The sequence below is a fragment of the Schistocerca piceifrons genome, chromosome 7 (genome assembly GCF_021461385.2).
Source record: "Schistocerca piceifrons isolate TAMUIC-IGC-003096 chromosome 7, iqSchPice1.1, whole genome shotgun sequence".
NCBI classification, from domain to species: Eukaryota; Metazoa; Arthropoda; class Insecta; order Orthoptera; family Acrididae; genus Schistocerca; species Schistocerca piceifrons.
The window spans coordinates 367,079,740-367,102,080 of record NC_060144.1 but is presented as its reverse complement, the minus strand read 5'-3'; the positions used below and the strand labels follow the sequence as shown (position 1 = coordinate 367,102,080).

The 22,341-nt window shown below is 39.0% G+C and overlaps 1 protein-coding gene across 1 annotated transcript in view; it reads right to left on the bottom strand.

The window, feature by feature from the left end:
- Positions 1-592: 592 nt before the first annotated feature.
- LOC124805067 (ragulator complex protein LAMTOR1) overlaps positions 593-22,341 on the bottom strand; it is a 74,365-nt gene continuing 52,616 nt past the window's right edge. The window contains exon 5 of the mRNA XM_047265491.1: positions 593-932. Coding sequence (XP_047121447.1) covers positions 840-932 — 93 coding nt within the window. The 3' untranslated portion in view covers positions 593-839. The remainder of the gene's footprint in view (positions 933-22,341) is intronic.

Genomic DNA, 22,341 nt, shown 5'->3' with positions numbered 1-22,341 from the left:
TTACGAACTTATTACTTTGAATAAAAAAAAAAAAAGCAGTTGTGGCAAGACTCAGAAACCAACAATGAAACTTTTCAGCTGAGTAAAATGGGACAATAATTACACACAAACCAAAGACAATGTTTACAATGAAATTTTCTTTCAAGGCCAATTAAACAAATGTGTCATATCCTTGTGCCTTCTTGTGTTAGGATATATCAAGAACATTTAAGTACTGCTATTACAGAATACATTTTTACTATTTATTTACTTGTAACTTATGACAAAATGAACACTCAACTTTCAGTTCAAGCACACATATTCAACCAAAATAAAACGTATAACTAATATTTACTTAAATTTTGATGTTAATTTTATCAAAATAACTAATTATTTACAAAATTAAAAATACAGATTTACCAGTTTCAAAAAATTGTAAAATATGTTGCCTTCCTCAAGATTTATTATTTCATAGCACATTTACTAAAAACCAGTTAAGATATCTCAAGGTATTAAAGTGAGTGAGAATTCCATTTTTAAAATATATGAATGTCTGCACTAAAATGCAACAGTATTACATCAATGTTTCTATATCCTTGTCTGTTTCATAACAGCTGTGTTCTTAGTGAATTACGGAACTCCGCCAACTGTCATTGCTCCCATTGGCAATAGATTATTTTTTTTTTTGCAATAAAATATATCTTTGGTGAGATTAATATAAACATTATAAAAGAAATAACATCAGTCACAAGCCAATGCTAAAATGTGATTATAATTTTATCAGTCATTGGCTTCATCAGATCCTTCCATATCCTGGATCATCCATTTTGTCCGTCCTTTCTTTCAGTCTTCCTCTATTTTCAAGGGATTACAAAAGGCACTACAAGGTCCTCACGATGTTCCACTCTTAAGTCAGCCAGAGCTGCTCCTGCACGTTCTGCTACACCCACAACCTAAAAACATAACAAAAAATTGGATTATTTACTTATTCTTCATACAACAATTATGTCAATTACATTCATCAACTGCGAAAATTTCTAACTGCAATCAGTACACAAAGAACGAATGAATGGTTTAATGTCCCACCAATAAATAAATGAAGAGATCACTACGTATAGAGCACATTCAGGGAGTCTATTAAAAAGGCAAAATAAAAGAGAAGGAAGCAGTGACCTACAGGAAAGAGACAACAGTCGACAAGATAAAAACACACATTACACTTCTAGTCTATAATAAAATTAGCACCAAGTAAGTCACAGATTTAATGATGGTAGCCCATGTTTCATTTTTCTATAAGGAGCAGTCAAATGAAAACATAACAGATGGAAAAAAAGTAAGTAAATTTTTTATTATTTCAAAAGTAATTGCTGTAACTTAATAAATTTATACCATTGCGAGACAAGCTGGTCAATGTTAATGGAAAAATTATGGCATTTGCCTACAGAACCATGACTGTACCCACGTCCGCTGAAAATTGACAGCCATTCTTCAGGACTCGAAGTTTATGAAAATGGAGTGGGGAGAGACCGGGACTGCATGAATGACATGTAAGGGCCTCCCACTGAAACTTATGCTGCATGAAATGTGACTAACTTTCCACCCCTATCTGAAATTCTTTCCTCAAGTCAATGTGCTCTGAAAAGATCCCTAGCTCCGATTTTAACTTTCTGGTCTTTATACTGTAATGTCTATACCCAGTTCTAGTAGCAAACTGCCCTTTAAAAAATTAGTACAAATGAGTTTATCATCTCAGATTAAATTTCACATTATACTACCTGATTTATATTTGCAACTTAGGGGAATAAGCCTTTTGTTAATAATCTAACTTTTAAGTTTCGTGATTTGAACTATGCAGTCATGTTGCACCACATATTCTTGAAAATTCTCCTCCACCTATTTCAGAAAAGCTACAATGTTTATTCATTATGGTCATCTAAAATTATAGCTCTACTTGAGATCAAACCATGTTAGTAATATTTTATTCAAACTAATTGGGTTGTAATTAACAAAATTTATATTATTGTACTTAATATTCTTTGGAATTACATGTGACACTACATAAACTTTTCCTCATTATGCATCAGGACTCCTAGTGCAACATCTGACCCAAAATTCTCTCATGACTTGATTGTTATTTTGTAAATCTCAAATTCAATAATGTATTCAATTATTTTGTTGCATATAAATGGAAGTGATGTATGAGCCACAAGGTTGGTCTGTCTGCATTATCATCTTTTGGAAGCTGTCTGTGTGACAGTCTATCGAAGGCTGCCAGACAGCCAATGTATATTCTACCTATGTACATGGTAATCAATCACAATATATAACAAGAAAAGTATTAGACTCAGTGTTTGATTTCAAAATTAGTACTACAGCAACAAAAGACTCAAGGACTTTCTAAAGCAACAATCCCCAATGATATCAAATTTGAGTATCTCATCATACAGAGCAGCTAAGTTGTTATGTGAACTTTCATTAACTGTGATTGAAATTTTCTAGTTTCACTTGTCTTTGTATTTGTGAATGGTGGAGGCCAAATTATTAAGTTGCTCTGATTGTATGACTGAGAAATCACTATTACCACTTTAAAACTATAGTCAGAGCTTGAGATAACTGCATATTTTGCTCACTCAGTATCAGTGGTAATTAAAGTGCTTCCCTCATCTCAATATCAAGAGTGCTATTTTAATACGGTGGCAATGAGCTGTGATACGTGTAAGTCTGCATACTAAATTTTGCACTACATTTCAGAGTGTAATTGTGACGTGTGACAATCGATTATCGGACATCAGTTAGGAAGAGACAAAGTGTGGTGTAGCAACTCATCATTGAACCACATTTGAGACGAATACAATTTTTAATTTTTTTTTTAATTACTTTTCCTCAGACTATCATTTTTCCAATGTTCTTTGGTCATGTGACTGTTGATAAACAGGAAAATGGTGAATTTGCATGTGACAATAATCTGATTAGGTAGATTTATTTTCGTGTTTTATGCCCAATATTAACTTCAAATATGGCAAGCAAAGAAAATCTTGATACAACTGGAGAGGTTTCATATCCTAAACATCATCAATCATCGACACTGAACGTATAACAGTCATCTGAGGCAACACCTTTCTTAGGATTTTCTCCCAATGAAAAAGCCACAAGTTTATTAGAAAGATTATCGGAACTCTCTTATAAGTCAGAATGAACTCCCAAGTCAAAATGATGACCTAAAAAAGAGTATTGTTAATCTATCCGACACTTATGACAATGTAAAGGAACATTCAGGCCATGTAGGAACAAGTAGCGAACTCCCATTCAAAAATGAGTCAATTACATAAGTTGATTGTCCTTGAAATTCAAACAGTAAACAATAAGGTTGATCACGTACAGTTGCATGTGTAGACCACTGAAGATGTTATTCACACCGAGTTAGGTAGAAGGAACTCTGAATTCAAAATTATGCACACATTTATAGAGCAGGGAAGTGAATTCGCCAAACAGAGACTAAAACTAAATAATGATTAAACTCATAGCTATACTACCAGTGTTAATAATAAAACTGAGACTTACTTTGAAAATTTACAACAGGTTAACATTCGATTAAGAGATGTTAAAACAAAAATGTCGTATCCGCAAATCGACAGAAATTTTGCATCATTTTGTAACAATTTCTCTCTTAAATACTTCCCTCGGGATTATAAAATACACCCAGTGGACTACCTATGGCAATATAAAGATAATTTTCCTCTGAATTTGCCAGATTCTGTGAAAATTAAACAAGCCTTACATTTCCTTGATGGTCAAGTGTTGTCACGGACTAATCAAAACAAAGCTAAACATACAGATGTTCTTGAATAAATTCTGGTTCGAAAGTACACAGACGGGCATCAAAACAGCATGCGGTACTGATGATTCATTTGAGAATTTTTTTTAAACATGTTGATAAATTTGACAAAGCTTTCAAGAAAGCAGACAGGGTTAATAACTCACAGAACAACAGAAACAACAACTATAATTGGGGATCATCTCAACACAACCAGCAAAATAGACAGAATGGTAACAGAAGGAACTGTAATACTTATAACAACAGTAATAATAATAATGTTGTTGTTGTTGTTGTGGTCTTCAGTCCAGAGACTGGTTTGATGCAGCTCTCACGCCATACAGTAAAGTTGCATTCCCTTGGGAAAAATTTCGGCTGTAGTTTCCCCTTGCTTTCAGCCGTTCACAGTACCAGCAAAGCAAGGCAGTTTTGGTTAGTGTTACAAGGCCAGATCAGTTCATCCAGACTGTTGCCCCTACAGCTACTGGAAAGGCTGCTGCCCTCTTCAGGAACCAACATTTGTCTGGCCTCTCAACAGATACCCCTCCGTTGTGGTTGCTCCTATGGTACGGCCATCTGTATTGCTGAGGCATGTAATAATAATAATAATAATAATAATAATAAAAGGAATGGTAATGGTAATAGCCAGAACAGAAACCACAGTAACCAGAATACTGTTAATACCTTCACTTGGTGCTCATCAGGTGGATGAAGAGAGAGTGTATTTAACTATCCTGTTAATGCAACTAATTTTAAAAGAAAGTTTTGGGATGTTATAATAAAACATTGTGGTAAGAAATGTACTGTCGCTCCTTATGAACGTCAGCAAGGTGGTTTAGTAATATTTTTTAAGTCTGAATGTTCTGTGGATGATGTAAATGTTGACAGTGATTGCTTTGGTATTGGTATTTTAATGTACCCTGAGCAGGAGAATTTTGTAGCTAATTGTGTTGGGGAGGGGGACGCTTATCTTGAGTCAGTAGAGGTGGAAGAGTTTGACACCCAGGTCAGTTGCGTCAGCACAAATTATTTAATGGTTGAAGCTCAAGCTGATACACTTAATCTAGAAGAGCTGGACATTATGGTTAATGTTGAACTAACTGATCATGACTGGGCCAGTGGTGAGGCTCAGGAGGGCCAACTTGTTCCAATCGACATTAGTGACATTTTGTGTGAATGCCAGGACATTGTGAGGTAAATAAGACTATTATTGAATATTTCAGAGATGTTGGCAAGCATGAGTCATATTTCAATTCTGATAGTTTATTTATCATTCTCCACCAAATTTTACTTGCAACACTGATGAGCACACCTATTCAAGTCCAACTTGTAAATCCAATCAAGCATTAGAAGTTATTCAGAACACAAGCACACAGGTACCACTTTGCCCTACACAGCTATCTAGTGATAATGAGAACCATTTCCAGAAATATTTATATTTTGAAGATATAGAGGATGATTTGCTCAGAGAAACTAATATTAATGAATGGTAGTTTAAATGTGCTACGGGTAAAGTTGTAAACAAACAAGCTTTAATCACATTTAATGTTGACAATGCAGTTTCTGAGCAAGGATGCTTGGTGGTCAGTGATCTGAATGAGGAGATATTGTTAGGCATGGATTGGATATTGAAAAACAATGTAACACTTGACTGGGTAAAGTTCAGAATATAACTACACATTTTTCTGGTTATAATATGTTACACTTAAGAACTGGTGACATAATTGCTAATAGAATATATGGTTTTGACATTGAGGTAAATAAAGGTTATATAGATGATGATGATGATGATGATGATGATTTGTCAAGTAATGACGCAATTGATAGGGATTTTGATCAACTTGTTACTGACAAAATAAAAGATGCAGACAAGCTTACTGGAGATGAGAAGTCAGAACTGGAAGAAGTGTTGACATCGTATAAAGATACACTATGTGATCAAAAGTATCCAAACACTTGACTGAAAATGACTTACAAGTTCATGGCACCCTCCATCATTAATGCTGGAATTAAATATGGTGTTGGCCCACCCTTAGCCTTGATGACAGCTTCCACTCTCGCACGCATACATTCAATCAGTTGCTGTACGGTTTCTTGGGGAATGGCAGCCCATTCTGCAAGGAGTGCTGCACTGAGGAGAGGTATCTATGTTGGTCGGTGAGACCTGGCATGAAGTCGGCGTTCCAAAACATCCCAAAGGTGTTCTATAGGATTCAGGTTAAGACTCTGTGCAGGCCAGTCCATTACAGGGATGCTATTGCCATGTAACCACTCTGCCACAGGCCATGTATTATGAAAAGGTGCTCTATCGTGTTTAAAGATGCAATCGCCATCCCTGAATTGCTCTTCAACGGTGGGAAGGAAGAATGTGCTTAAAACATCAATGCAGGACTATGCTATGATAGTGTCATGCAAAACAAGGGACACAAGCCCCCTCCGTGTAAAACATGACCACACCATAACACCATCGCCTCTGAATTTTACTCTTGGCACTACACACAATGGCAGATGACGTTCATTGGGCATTCACCATACCCACACCCTGCCATCGGATCGCAACACTGTGTAATGTGGTTCGTCACCCCCCACAACGTTTTTCCACTGTTCAATCAGCCACTGTTTACGCTCCTTACACCAAACAAGGCGTCATTTGGCATTTACCGACTTGTGCAGCTTATGAGCAGGCGCTCGATCACGAAATCCAAGTTTTCTCACCTCCCACCTAACTGTCATAGTACTTGCAGTGGATCCTGATGCAGTTTGGAACTCCTGTGTGATGGTCTGGTTAGATGTCTGCCTATTACACATTATGACCCTCTTCAACTGCCGGTGGTCTCCATCAGTCAACAGACGAGGTCGGCCTCTATGCTTTTGTGCTGTATGTGTCCCTTCAAGTTTCCTCTTCACTATCACATTGGAAACAGTGGACCTAGGGATGTTTAGGAGTGTGGAAATCTCACGTACACATGTATGACACTAGCAACACTCAATCACCTGACCATGTTCGAAGTCCATGAGTTCTGTGGAGCGCCCCATTCTGCTTCCTCATTATGTCTAATGGCTACTGAGGTCACTGATATGGAGTACCCGGCTATAGGTGGCAGCACAATGCACCTAATATGAAAAACAAATGTTTTTGGGGGTGTCTGGATACTTTTGATCACATGGTGTATATTTAATGAGAAATCAGGTAGAGTTGAGAACTATACATGCAAGTTAAGGCTTAAAGTGCCCCAACCTTTCTTTACAAAACCATATTCAGTTCCTATTTGTAAAAGGCTGGTTGTGGAAAGAAAGTTGCAGAAGATGCTAAAGTGGAGGATCATTGAAAGGATTACTAGACAACACAACCACCCTACTGCTAAATTTCCTAAACCTAGGAATAAGAAGGAATTAAGGTTATTTTTGGTCTATGCAATATCCATTGCAAATACATTAGGACTCAAGCTTTAAATGCACCTAGTTTACATCATCTTTTAAAGAAAAACACAATATGGGAATGTTCAACTGACTGCCAGTTAGCTTTTGGTGAGATTAAGAACCAACTTTGTAACAGCCAAATTCTACATAGACTTGATCTTACTTTACCATTTTGTCTTATGACTGATGGTAGTGATATGGTTTAGGTGCTCTTATTTATTCCAGCGAAAGGAGGTAGATGGACAGGTGGAGCAGTGTGCAATCAGATTTACAAGCCATAGCTTGTTAAAACATGACAGAAGCTGTAGTGTAACAGAAAAGAACTACTTGCCACTGTTTGAGAATTCAGACAGTTTACAAATTATTTAACTGGACACAAGGTCATTATTTTTAGTGGTCATAAAGCTCTATGCTATTTCCAAGAATGTAAACTTTTATCGTAACGGGATAACACATTGGGGATTATTCCGGCAACAGTTCGATTATACTATTTTACATATTAAAGGTGAGTGGAACCATGTTGCAGATGCTCAATCTAGATTGCCAATAGCAAATTAGCAGGAAAATCCTGGAATATAGGATGATAAGAACTTCAGAATCATGTTTATCAAAGGTGTAAAAGGTGAAAAAGAAACAGTTCAGGTATGTTAACGGCTGAGGTGACATCAAAATCAGGATGAAGACCTTAAGTTAGTAAAGAGCTTACTTTGAAGAAAGGGGTACGAGAAAGTTGCACAATACTGCCAGGTACACTTGAGTATTTTGTTTGAAAGAGTGTAAATTATGCTGGCCTAAGCAACGTTGATTTATACACGAAAGTTTTGGACATTGTGGCAGTATGAAGTGCACACAGAAGTTGCAGGAGAATGGTTAGTTTAATAACATCTCTAGAAGAGTGACTTACATATTGCACCTTGTGACAGATGTCAGAGGGTAAAGGTGACAAATCAAAATCAAAGTATTCCTACACAGCATTATTCCTGAAGGTAAGTCTCAGCTTGTTAGGGTTGATTTCTACTGTCAACTTCCTCGTTCAAGAGAGGGGTATTCTTAAGTGTTTGTAGTTGATTTGTTCCTAAATTAATTATGCCATTTGCATTGAACAAAGTCACTAGCCCCAAGATAATTCAATATTTAGTCAATGATTACTTCACCAATGTGGGTAAACCAAAAGCAATCCTATCTCAAAATGGCAGTCAATTTACATCCAATATTTGGAAGGATTTTGTTACAGATATGAAAATCAAACATATTTGCATTTCAGTCTAGTCACTTTCTTGCAATCCAACAGAGAGATACATGCGAGAGATTGGATGCCATTGTACGACTTAATTGTGCTAAGAACCACACTAACTGGTATTCTTACATACAACAGTTTGAGGATAATCTCAATCATTTACAACACGCCACTACTGGGTTTTCTCCATATGAAATTCATTACAATAAGAAGCCTGCAAACCTTTTGTATGACTTAGTTAAGTTCCCTATATGCTCTGAACTTTCACCTGATGAGAGAGAGTATATTGTAGGGAAAACTATGGAAGCTTATTATAAAAAGGCATGATAAAGGTTCAAAAGTAACACAGTACAAAGCTGGTGACCTAGTATTAACCAAAAGCTATGATAAGTCTAAAGTAAGAGACAATGAGATTAAGAATTTTTTTTTTATATACAATACTGGACATTAAAATTGCTACACCAAGAAGAAATGCAGATGATAAACGGGTATTCATTGGACAAATACATTATACTAGAACTGACATGTGATTATGTTTTCACGCAATTTGGGTGCATAGATCCTGAGAAATCAGTACCCAGAACAACCACCTCTGGCCGTAATAACGGACTTGATCCGTACAGGACCTGCAACATGCGGTCATGCATTATCCTGCTGAAATGTAGGGTTTTGCAGGGATCACTTCCAATGTGCGTTCACCCTGATGTCGCCAAACATGAATGCGACCATCATGATGCTGTAAACAGAACCTGGATTCATCCCAAAAAATGACAGGTTCGTCGTCGAGTACACCATCACAGGTGCTCCTGTCTGTGATGTAGCGTCAAGGCTAACTGCAGCTATGGTTTCCGAGCTGATGGTCCATGCTGCTGCAAACGTCATCGAACTGTTCGTGCAGATGGTTGTTGTCTTGCAAACGTTCCCATCTGTTGACTCAGGGATCAAGACGGGGCTGCACAAACCGTTACAGCCATGCGGATAAGATGCCTGTCATCTTGACTGCTAGTGATACGAGGCCATTGGGATCCAGCACGGCGTTCTGTATTACCCTCCTGAACCCACCAATTCCATATTCTGCTAACAGTCATTGGATCTGGACCAACGCGAGCAGCAATGTCGCGATACGATAAACCGTAATCGCGATAGGCTACAATCCGACCTCTGTCAAAGTCAGAAACGTGATGGTACGCATCTCTCCTCCTTACATGGGGCATCACAACATTTCACCAGGCAACGCCGGTCAACTGCTGTCTGTGTATGAGAAGTTGGTCGGAAACTTTCCTCATGTCAGCACGTTGTAGGTGTCGCCACCGGCACCAACCTTGTGTGATTGCTATGAAAAGCTAATCATTTGCATATCACAGCATCTTCTTCCTGTTGGTTAAATTTCATGTCTGTTCAGATGAAATCTTACATTCATCATTACCTTGCACCCTCAGGGGAATGTATACTCTTTGTGCATCATGCATGTGGCAAATGCAAGGTCCGCACCTAAAATGGCATTTGCTTCTACAATTTTACACATCAATACTACACTCTTTTTACACAAGGTTATACAAGTCTTTCCTTATGGTGCTTGACACTCTGGGTTGTCAGTAGAACTGTGGAGCATTGGTTAACCGAGCTTACTTTTTGCTTGTTACACTGTCGTTGGGAATATACCCATTTAGACAAATATAATGCTCCTGAGAGATACTTATGCTTTGATAAGGCTTATGACTGACACATTCTTATTATGCTTTTCACTAATATGCCTTTATGCTTTTTATACACATGAAAGCAATGCTTTCAAATGACTACTATGATACTTATACTGACAGTAATTACGTACCTGATACCCTTGCATACAAAATGTCTTAAAACTTACACTTGTTGGATGATGCTTTGAAAAGGAGGTAATGCACCATATTTATTATTCTGTAGATTTGATGCAATTGTGCATTGTGGTCCGACTATAAAGTATGTAATGGGATTCTGTCAGTCTTATGGTGAGAATCTGAAGTTAATGGTTTTGTTTCTATGACTGACTGCATTACTCTGCTGAGTGTTCGGTAGTGTGTTCTCTGAATTGGGTTTTTGCTTTTCTTCTCGCTGCATTGTCCTAGCATGACAATAGAACTTTACCTAATTATTCTCCGACTTGATCTTTATGCTTTCCATACCTCTTTTTTTGTCCTAGTGTGACAACAGATAATTTACTTACTTGATTTCTGTTTTGTCCTAGTGTGACAACAGGTAATTTACCTAAGTGCACTATATTTCATTCTTTACTGACATTCTTCATTAATATTTACCCATGACACTATGAACTTGCTCAATTATACATGATGTTTAACTATTGGATTGGACAATTTCCCTTTGTTTCTGGCTTTGGTGCCAAAAGGTCTTGAAATTTTGAACATGTGTGTGGTTCCTAAACCTTGAGTGTTTGTTCACCAATCCTGTTCTGTACAGCAACACTGATTTAGGGAGATGGAATTTTGAGTTTATGTTTGATGTGAAATTCTACAAATGAACCGATGATGATGCCTGGAACTGATTATTATGTATACATGTGTGTATGCTTTTGTCCTACATGACTCTTGGTATCTTGTTTTGTAATTTTGACTTTCACATTTGTATCTTATGATATGAATTATTATTGTGGTAAGTGGCTTGGAATTGGATATTCCACCTTATTATTTTGATGCTTCGAATTTTGGTTTGCTTCTTGTGCACACACAAAAGCTATTTAAGTTTGTTTTCAATTTTCAGTAGCATGTTAGGCTTAGCTTGTGTGCTTTTGACAAGGGATTTCAAATTGATTCCATATTTCTGGATTTCCAGAAGGCTTTTGACACTGTACCATACAAGCGGCTTACAGTGAAATTGTGTGCTTATGGAATATCGTCTCAGTTATGTGACTGGATCTGTGACTTCCCGTCAGGGAGTAATTGACGGAAAGTTATCGAGTAAAACAGAAGTGATTTCTGCCATTCCCCAAGGAAGTGTTATAGGCCTTTTGCTGTTCCTTATCTATATAAACGATTTGGGAAACAATCTTGAGCAGCTGTCTCTAGGTTGTTTGCAGGTGAAGCTGTCATTTATTGACTAATACAGTCATCAGAAGATCAAAACAAATTGCAAAACAATTTAGAAAAGATATCTGAATGGTGCAAAAATTGGCAGTTGACCCTAAATAATGAAAAGTGTGAGGTCATCCACATGAGTGCTAAAAGGAATCCGTTAAACTTCGGTTACACAATAAATCAGTCAAATATAAAGGCTGTAAATTCAACTAAATACCTAGAAATTACAATTACAAACAACTTAAATTGGAAAGAGTACATTGAAGAAGTCCAAAGAAGGGCAGCATGTTTTGTATTATAGCGAAATATGGAAGTGTGTGTCAGTGAAATGATACAGGATTTGGGCTGGACATCATTAAAAGAAAGGCACTTTTCACTGCGACAGAATCTTCTCACAAAATTCCAATCACCAACTTTCTCCTCTGAATGCGAAAATATTTTGTTGAGACCGACCTACATATGGAGAAATGATCGCCACGATAAAATAAAGGAAATCAAAGCTCATACAGAAAGATATAGGTGTTTGTTCTTTCCGCACACTATACGAGATTGGAATAATAGAGAATTGTGAAGGTGGTTCGATGAACCCTCTGCCATGCACTTAAATGTGGTTTGCAGAGTATCCATGTAGATATAATGTAGAACTTCATGTTGTATTACCATGTCTATCTTACGTTACACGGCCTATTATGCTATTTTATGCTATTGTTTGTTGCTGTATGGAAACACCTACATCCAGGTATCACCTTCATTGACCTGGGGGATGGTATTCGGGGAAATATATGGGGAGCCTGTCTTCTGTTTTTCTTTGTTCCTAACATGCCATAAGTGATGATCACCCAACTGGTTTACCTCTTTTCCATATGCACATCAGGGTGTATACATGGACGAGGAAAAAAATTCCCGGATTTTTCCCGGATTTCCCGGTTAAAAATACGCTTTCTCCCGTATGAAAGTACACTTTTTCCGTGTTAAGTAACAGCATACTTTTCCTTGGAACTGTAAAACTTATCAATCCTTTCAATGGTTGTGGTTTTACAAACCAGCGTAGAATTTCCGGGCACTTCAGAAAGCGAAACTCAGGGGAAAAAACACGTTTTGGAAAGATGTCTGATGTGCAGCAACATGTACACTGCATATTTTCGTATTACGAAAGTATAAATTCGAATTCCACCAAACACCGCATGTTACTTTCCGAAGGATTGAAATCGAGACTGCGATGCACTTTTGTAAGCCATTCGTAGCTGATGTCAAGCGATCTTGCCAACCGATGACAGTGTATATTCAGAGCATAGCATACATGATGTAGTCAGCCAATAGCAACATCACTGTTAAGTAGTGCGAACACACAAATAGGAAAAGGTAACGGTTTAAATTAATATACATAGTGTTGCTACAAGAAAAGAAAACTTTTACGTATAATATTGGTCTCTAATGTTAATAAGGTGCAAGAGAAGCTAAGCTTTCAAACATAATGTTGATCTTTATTGAGCTTGTTACACTTTAAGATACATTACGCAAATGTGCCAGTAAAATTTTTAATGACACAAATGTCTGATCTTCTGGGCTCGAAAATATTCTAAATGGTCATCGTCAAAGATTTTATTTTTGAATGAGAGTCAAACGCTCTGTAATCTAAAAAATTCATCGGACATTCGCGCACAGAGTTCATCTTGCGTAAAAAGAAATTTACTTTGAAAGTAACACTTTCCAAACAACCATTCGAAATATTTTCTCGCGACCTGTTAGAAACAGATTTGTTTCAGCAGTTGCCAGATAGTGCCAGATAACAGGCTTCGCCACACTTGCGCAGCTACGGTTTGCATTTGTAAAACATTGAAAGATCTTGCAGTATGTCATAAAAGAAACAACACATTATAGGATACTCCAAGAGCATGGGAATTTTGCGAACCATAATAAAATGCATCATTCGGCTTAAAATGCACATTCTTATGTCCATATTCCGTACCAGTACTGTATATTTAAGGCATAATCCCATACGTGCTAGAAGATGAAAATGTGAACTTGAAATGCAGTGAATAGTTGAAACTAGCCAATAGTATGGAATGAAACACACAGTTCAAATAAATTGACTGCCTCAGCAGAAAAGATTTCTTTAACAAACCGACAAAAATAACTTCATTGTTCTGCAAGGAGATTAACGCTTGACTATCAGACAGGTGGAAACAAAATAAAATCTGAAACTAATTATATATCTTAGCCTTCCATAATTATGTGAATGTATTTTAATTCACTTGATAGCTCCCGGCCACAGAAATCCGATTTGTTTTCATTTGACATGAGAGCAATAAACGAAGAGGAAACAGCAAAATCACTTAACGTAAACACGGGTCACGTGTAAGACATGTTATTTGGTCTTAAGTGTACCAAAGTGCAGAGCCACGCCTCTTCACACAGCATTCTTCCATCGCACGTCTCTGTATTTCGCTCTGTGGAATTCCAACATGTAATATTCTGTGATGGGTGCCATCAAACTACATTCATGCAAGTGGGAAATTAAAATGTCCTGTGGAACCTCTCCTGCTCGCAATCGGCCGGTTTGACATCCTGCCCCTCTTTAAAAAAGTCTCACAATTAATACTAGATGGGATTATTTGTAACCATCAGAACAAGAACTCTTCAGAAAATCTGCAGTCTTTACTGCCTATTAGCTAATAACTTGCTGTTTTGTGTGACATAAAATTAAACATAGGATACATAAAACAAGTAAAGACAAGAGACAAGCAAGATAGTAGAACACATTTCTTCAATCCGTTAAGTCCTAGCTTTTTTTTTCTCTCTAATCTTGCCACAGATTTATATGGTTTACTTTCCTTTCTGGGAAAGACTATTACCTCATCAAAGTTCATTAACGTTTTGCTACATGAAAAAATGAAATGTTGTTGTCTAATACTAGAAAAGCTGTTGATACAAATAATACCCAAGAATGGTGTGGCTTCTCGATCTGATTACGTGTATTTTGTCACTGTCTGCTAGATAAAACGAAATAGGCCTGCCTAATATTGCAACAATTGTAACACACACCAAATAAACGAGATTGTTTTGGTACAAATGGTCATTTTTATAACATGGCAGAATATAATTCACGAAGTACCAATATCAAATGCCTGTTAGGCCTACTACAAGCAAAAAGTTTTATGTCAGGAAATAGTTTCACATTTCATTCATACACTCTAGCTTCTGAAGCACGAGATCGAAAAGTAAGAGTACGAAATTTTTAAATAAATCTGGAATCGTCATATTCTTCCGTAATTTGTGGGAGTCCCCGTTTCTTCTCCTTCCTCGTTCTAACAAACAATCTTGTCACCACTAATTCTGTAATTATTCCTGCCAGTGTCAAAATTTATTCTCTGGTTAATGTTACAAACCCTGCCACAATCACCGGTTTAGTTATCCTGCATTTATTCTCCAGTTAGGTGTTATTACGTGTTCGTACAATGCATTTTCCGCTACTTCCAGAATAGAACTTTAGCGGCTGCTAGCCGGAGACTGTATAACTGGCCTTAGTAGTGTAGCGGTCTGGCCAAAAATTTTCTGTCAAAATTTCATTTTCTTGGATCACTGAGAAGACAATACGTAATCTTTATTGCCTGTTATTCCTGTAAGTCGTTTATTTCCACTCTGGTAGTCTGAATCTATGAAATTCGCTAGTAATTATAACAACGCTGATCATTTGCAAACCCAGTCAACCACATAAACAACAATTGCCACTCACCCTTACGTGTGAAATGAAATTACATTGCAACATCAAAGAAGTCGACAGCGTGTCACGTAGACCCATCCCCTTTTGTTTGCAGGAAAGTTTATTTCTAGATGTGACGGGGATTCCCCTGGCAGAGACATCACGTACACTACGCACGCATTCAAAAATCAACTTATGATTCATTCATAAATCAATATAGAATTTGATCAAAAATGTTCAAAAACCAACAGGGACGCGTTCAAAATCATATGAGTAATCGATAGATCAACGTGCGCTGGATGCTAGGTGCTTTGTATCTGCCTGGGGCAGATACAGCAGTTTGTCCCCGACCCCTAGTTCTGCGCCTGTTGGGCGTACGTGAATCTGGCAGCTTAGGCGCACCAGTACAATTTTTTCGGATAGCATCTGGCTGCTTGCTGCTATTGCTTATACAGCTAACAGCCACACTTCTGTAGCCAGAAGTGGGAGAAGGTACTACTCATACGCGACTCGACTGCATATGCGCATAAGCTCACTCGCAACCACTCAAACAAATCTAATGTGAACAGTTGTGACGTCACGTTCATTGGAGGCAACCTGTCATTATGAAACACTGCATAGTCTTCCTAAAGTCTTTGACACATTTTGCTATTGGCAGACACTTGTATGAGCACTGTGTTTTGTTCTTTTATAGGGTGCATTTCCTTTGCAACTTAAGTTTTACTTTCTCAGGAATACCCTGTTCCACTATGAGCCTTCAGGACAGCTAAAGACGATCATGGTGTTATTAACCTACTATGCAGTACGCAAATGAGAAACATCCACTTTGTGCACTTTGATCTGCAGTTTGTGCAGATGGCGCACGAGCAGTAACAGCAAAGGGCAGTGGCAAACTGACGCGAATACGCGAATTAGAAGTCTGAGTCACTTTCTGTATAGTCCCAATTTATGCTTTGGAGCAAAGACTTAGTGATGTCCTAAGCTCCTATGAGTAAGATGGTCTTTTATGTCTGTCACATGTGCCATGGAGGCAAAGGCGATTGACACAGGTATTGTATCTGAAGTACCTGTGTGGTTTAGGACGTGCACCACTGATAGCATTAAAAAGTTAGAGGATAGTACTAAAGAGAGTAATCAAAAGTTAGAGGAATCCATTACTAAAAGATTAGAAGAAACTATTAGTGAGGAATTCATGGTTAGGGTAACAGCACAGGATAGTAAAACTGCAGATCTAGAAAATGAAGTTAGGGAACTAACAGACAATGAGTTTCGAGAGCACTTCACAGATGTACATGTACCACCTCGTAAAGTTTGTTTATTTGTTTTAGGGCACAAAAACTATTAAGGTCATAAACACACGTCATAACCTTGGATAAACAAGAAGAAAAAGAACTTAAAATGACTATGTTAAGTCCAATCAACAGAAGGAAAGCACACTAAGAACAGAAACTTTCTTTTGCATAATGGTCCACAAAATATGCTGTTGAGACAGTAGAGGTCCCGAACCAAAGATTAAATGTCCTTCGCCATATTGATACAATGGAAAAAAAGTAAAATGCGATCAACAGCCCGCATGTCATTTGCTAACACAGCTGATAACTCAGATGGCAAACATATGTGAGAACATAAGAGGTTAAAAAAAGGGCATTCGATCAGGAAATGGTGAACCGTCAAAGGTTGACGACAGTGAGCACAAACTGGCAGGGGATCACCACTTAACAAATGGCAATGGCTAAAATGGTAATGTCCAATATGCAGCCTAGCTAAAATGATCTCCTCATGGCGAGGGGGCCAAGATGAGGTTGCCCACGCCCGTGGGAGAGGTTTGATTCCCTGGGGCTTGTTCCCATGAAGAGAAGACCAGTGGTGGTGCCAAACTTACACCACCTGTTGACAGACAGCAACACAGAGATCATTTGAAGGGATGGAAGAGCTGGCGGACTGAGGTAGGAGGACTGCAACCTTGGCAACAGTGTCAGCAGCCTCATTTCCCATCAGACCAATACGACCAGGAATCCATATAAACATCACTGCACTAAAGGGTGGACAGTGTACAGCACATGGTAAACATAACAGCACTATCAATTGTTAATCATTACCTGTTCAATGAGCACATTGCATAATATTATTGACATTTTGTAGGTCATGAAGAAGCACTACATAGTTGCTGATAGGAGAACAAATTACTTATTGTTTATTTACTTTTGACATTTAATTGTATTGGGCATGTCAAAGATTCTTGGGAGTTGGTTCCCAAGTGCTGAGCATAGTGGTTACAGTGAATGTGACATGCTAACAAGTGAAGGAGTCTGGTGAAATGATGGCTCAAATGTTTAACAGTAGATGTGCAAAAAATGATAAAAGTAAGATCATTTTCTTTGAGAATAGAGTGACACGTGTGGAAAATTAAAACTGATATATTAAAATTAAGTTAATGCAATTTTGTCATATGATGACATGGTGGAGACCATGGCTGTTATTTGAAAACAAACGTTGATGGTGTTGAGACAGCCACCAGCAATGTGGTGAAAACTACGAACATCATTTGTTGGACGAAAACTATGAAAACAAATACTCCAGACCGACATTTCATGATAACTAATCAATAAAAAAATTCACCACACATTCTAATGAAAGCATGAAAGCTGTCTGACGATGAATTGTAATGATTCGAAACCAGTAATGGTACCTTTTGAACAAAGGAACTTAAAATAAATTTGTGGCTGGTTGCTGTCTCAACACCATCAAAATTAAGTTATATTGATTCAGAACAGCATCAAGTATGTATGAAAGAAAAGGAATAACAGAAAATTAATACAATATATCTTGTAAATGTTTTAATGAATAAGACCTAATTAAGGTTGCAAAATAATGATATCTCGACCATTAGAGTAGTTACTGTAGTCAATATATAATTAACTGGATGTGTGAAAGTGTGAAAAAGAAGAAAAATCCTCCCTTATTTATACTCAGTGGAATCTGTCGATACATTGAGCACTATGTAACTGCTGTGAAAATAAGTGAGCAAAAACGATGTTCAGGTTAATATAAAGATGAAACTACTGTAAATAAAATTAAAGCTTTTATACGAAGCCATAAGAGTCAGATCAGTGTAGACTGAGTTGAGAATTTTTTGTATAAAGAATATCGTAAATACTTAGATTTGTTTTGTTATAGGTAATCAGATACAGTTAAAAGAAAAGTAGAGGGTAGAAACTGAGGAGAACTGTTTGTTGACAACTGGGTACAGTCAAGCATTACATAAAGGAATCTCTTCGAATTGATGTAAGAAAATAGGTGAGAGTAGGTCTGTGTGATTAATTTAGATTACAAGGTGGAGGTCACCTGCCTTAGAAGAAGGTAAGAAATGGTGACAGGCAGACCGACCCCTGAGAGTTGGATCTATGACGTGGTTCAGGTACATTTGTGAGAGAAATGACCTGAATTTTCATGTGAATATGAATTTGGGGGAAGGTATACAGAAAGGGGAGTGGGGATGTCTAATCCATGGTCAGGTGATTTCAGAAAAAGGAGTAACCTGTACCATATAAATGTACGGAATTCATATGAGGCACTTTCATCTGATTAAATAAGGTTGTACAGTATCTACACACAAAAAAAGATAACGATTTTGTTCATTTTTACCTGGTGAAAATGGTTATAGTAACAATTGTTCACATTGAGGAAGGGGTTTCCAAACTAAGATACATGTATTTACCTAGCTACAATGGGTGGAGAATTTTACATCTCAATATGTACTGATGTGGGTAAATTTGAGATTTTGATCTGTACTCTGATAAAATAATAGCATATGTCTCCCCAGAAAGAATAATACATAAATATATTTATTATTTTATGCCAAGCATATCGGAATGTGTGTAAAGTGCTATTAGTCAAAAGAAATCCAAGAAAATCTTACTATTCATTATGGTAATAAAGCAAATAGATGAATCATAATTTTTTTAAAAATGATCAAATATAAATTATGTGCTTTTACAAATGCCTGAATTAATCAAGCATACAGCAAGCAATTGTACATGGCATCTTTAACTTGAGCACAGCGATCAGTAGTGTAACATGGCGTTCTTAGGAATACTCACTCCACTATGAGTGTTCACGATGGCTAAAGATTTTTTTTTTTTTTTTTTGCTTGTGGTTTTAGGGCGCAAAACTTCTATGGTCATTAGCGCCCAGCCCGTGACGTAGAAAACAGGAAAAAACGAAATTTAAAATCAGCAGCAATGGGAACAAAGTCATAAAATTTGAGAAACTAAAGGCAGAAGGCATGCTTAAAAATCCACTATAGAAAGGGGTTGGTTGTCCCCCAAAAAAAAGGCTTCAAATGACTGACGGCATTTCACTGTCACTAATAAACTGTAGAACGCGGTCAGCTGAGCGCGTGTCATCTGCTAAAATCGACGATAGATCAGGCGATAGCTGTAGACGGGAGCGTAACGGATTAAAATAGGGGCATTCAATTAAAAGGTGTCTGACCGTCCACGGCTGAGAGCAGTTGGGACAGAGTGGGGGAGGATCACCGCTTAAAAGATGTCGATGACTAAAAAGACAGTGCCCTATCCGAAGTCTAGCTAAAATTACCTCCTCCCGACGACGCGATCGGGAGGAAGAGGTCCATGCGCAAGGAAGGGCTTTCACTTCCCGCAATTTATTATGGGGAAGTGTTGACCAATGCGCATGCCATAAATGAGCAACTTGGCGACATAAACCGCTCCGTAGATCGGTAAACGGAAGAGACTGAATAGCTGGCCGAGGAAGAGAGACTGCAGCCTTGGCCGCTATATCGGCCGCCTCATTTCCACAGATACCAGCGTGTCCTGGGAGCCAGAGGAACGCCACTGAGACGCCCCCCAGGTGGAGCAAGCGCAGACAGTCCTGAATCCGGTGGACCAGAGGGTGCACAGGATAAAGAGCTTGGAGACTTAGGAGAGAGCTGAGAGAATCTGAGCAGATTACGTACTGTATCCGCTGATGGCGGCGGATGTAGTGGACAGCCTGGAGAATAGCGTAAAGCTCCGCAGTATAAACCGAACACTGGTCGGGAAGCCGAAAGTGATTTGGGGTGTCGCCAACAATATAGGCACTCCCTACACCTAACGATGTTTTCGAGCCATCGGTGTAAATAAATGTGGCTTCCGTCATTTGTGCACATAGAGCAGCAAATGCCCGACGGTAAACAAGTGTAGGGGTACCATCCTTGGGAAATTGACATAGGTCTCTGAGCAAGTCGATCCGGGGACGGAGCCAAGGTGGTGCTGTACCCCAAGTTGTCAAGAAGGTTTTAGGAAAGCGGAAGGAAAGAGAATGGAGCAGTTGACGGAAGCGGACTCCCGGGGGTAGTAGGGAGGAGGAGCGGCCTGCATACCCGACATCAAGGGAGGCGTCGAAAAAAAGGTCATGGGCTGGATTAGCAGGCATGGAAGACAAATGGCTAGCATAACGACTCAGAAGGACTGCCCGCCGATTGGATAGCGGAGGTTCAGCAGTCTCAGCATAAAGGCTTTCCACAGGGCTGGTGTAAAAAGCTCCAGACACTAAACGTAATCCACGGTGGTGGATAGAGTCGAGACGCCGAAGAATAGACGGCCGAGCAGAGGAGTAGACTATGCTTCCATAATCCAATTTCGAGCGCACTAAGGCGCGATAGAGGCGGAGAAGGACCACTCGGTCCGCTCCCCAAGAGGTGCCATTCAGGACACGGAGGGTGTTAAGGGAACGCAGACAGCGAGCCGAAAGATAGGAAACGTGGGAGGACCAGCACAGTTTTCTGTCAAACATAAGACCCAAGAATTTAGCGACGTCGGAGAACGGAAGGTTGACAGGACCTAGATGTAAGGAGGGCGGAAGAAACTCCTTACGTCGCCAAAAATTAACACAAACGGTCTTACTGGGTGAGAAACGGAAGCCGGTTTCGATGCTCCACGAGTGGAGGCGATCGAGACATCCTTGAAGACGTCTTTCAAGAAGGCTGGTCCGTTGAGAGCTGTAGTAGATCGCAAAATCGTCCACAAAGAGGGAGCCCGAGACATCAGGAAGGAGACAATCCATAATTGGATTAATGGCAATGGCAAACAGTACAACACTCAGCACGGAGCCCTGGGGTACCCCGTTTTCTTGGGAGAAAATACGGGATAGAGTAGGTTGGTTGGTTGTTTGAGGTTAAAGGGACCAAACAGCAAGGTCATCAGTCCCTTGTTTCAAATAGACTCCATTCTGCTAATGGGACATCTCAGTATAGTCAGAAAAATAAAACGGATAAAGGGGAAACGTAAAAGGGCAGTCACGTTGTCATTAGTAAAAACAAATGAGGGAAGTTGGCAAGAGAACGAACCCAACACTATGCTGAAACAGCATAGGCAAGACCACCTGTGACTTAAAAGGTACAACTGCTATAATGCAGAAAGTACGTATGGGAATAGAAAAACTAACCAAGCCTTAAAAAGAAGGGGTAAAAACAGAGTAAAAGGGAAAGAAAAGAGGATTCCGGTCAGGGAGGTGAATCGGGAATCTCTGAACACTGCCTACAGTGGGAGACACCCAAACACTCACCGCCCTGCCCCAACACCAGAGGGAGATTAAAAACTTTAAAACTGAGAATAAAAACCACTCTCCCGGAGGAAACCTAGAACCAGAGAGACCATCCGGGAATCGTCAGCCAACATCAAAGGTAAAGTGTGGGGGAGTCTGTACTTAGCACGCAGAGCCAAAAGAAGGGGGCATTCAACCAAAATGTGGGCCACTGACTGGAAGGCTCCACAACCACATAGCGGGGGTGGCTCATCACGCAAAAGGAAACCATGGGTCAGCCTGGTATGGCCAATGCGGAGACGACACAGTGTGGTCGAGTCCTTGCGGGAGAGGCTAAAGGAAGAACGCCATGGGCCTGTATTCACCTTAATGGCACGAAGTTTATTAGACAGTGGAGTAGCCTCCCAAGAATTGGCCCATGACTGTGCAAAGTGGGATTTGATGTGAAGCCGTAAATCCGCTGCAGGAGGGGTTACAGAAAACGGGGGGTAAGTAACTGCTCCCCCAGCCAAACGATCAGCGAGCTCATTACCCGGGATACCCACATGGCCCGGGACCCATAAGAAGTCAATGG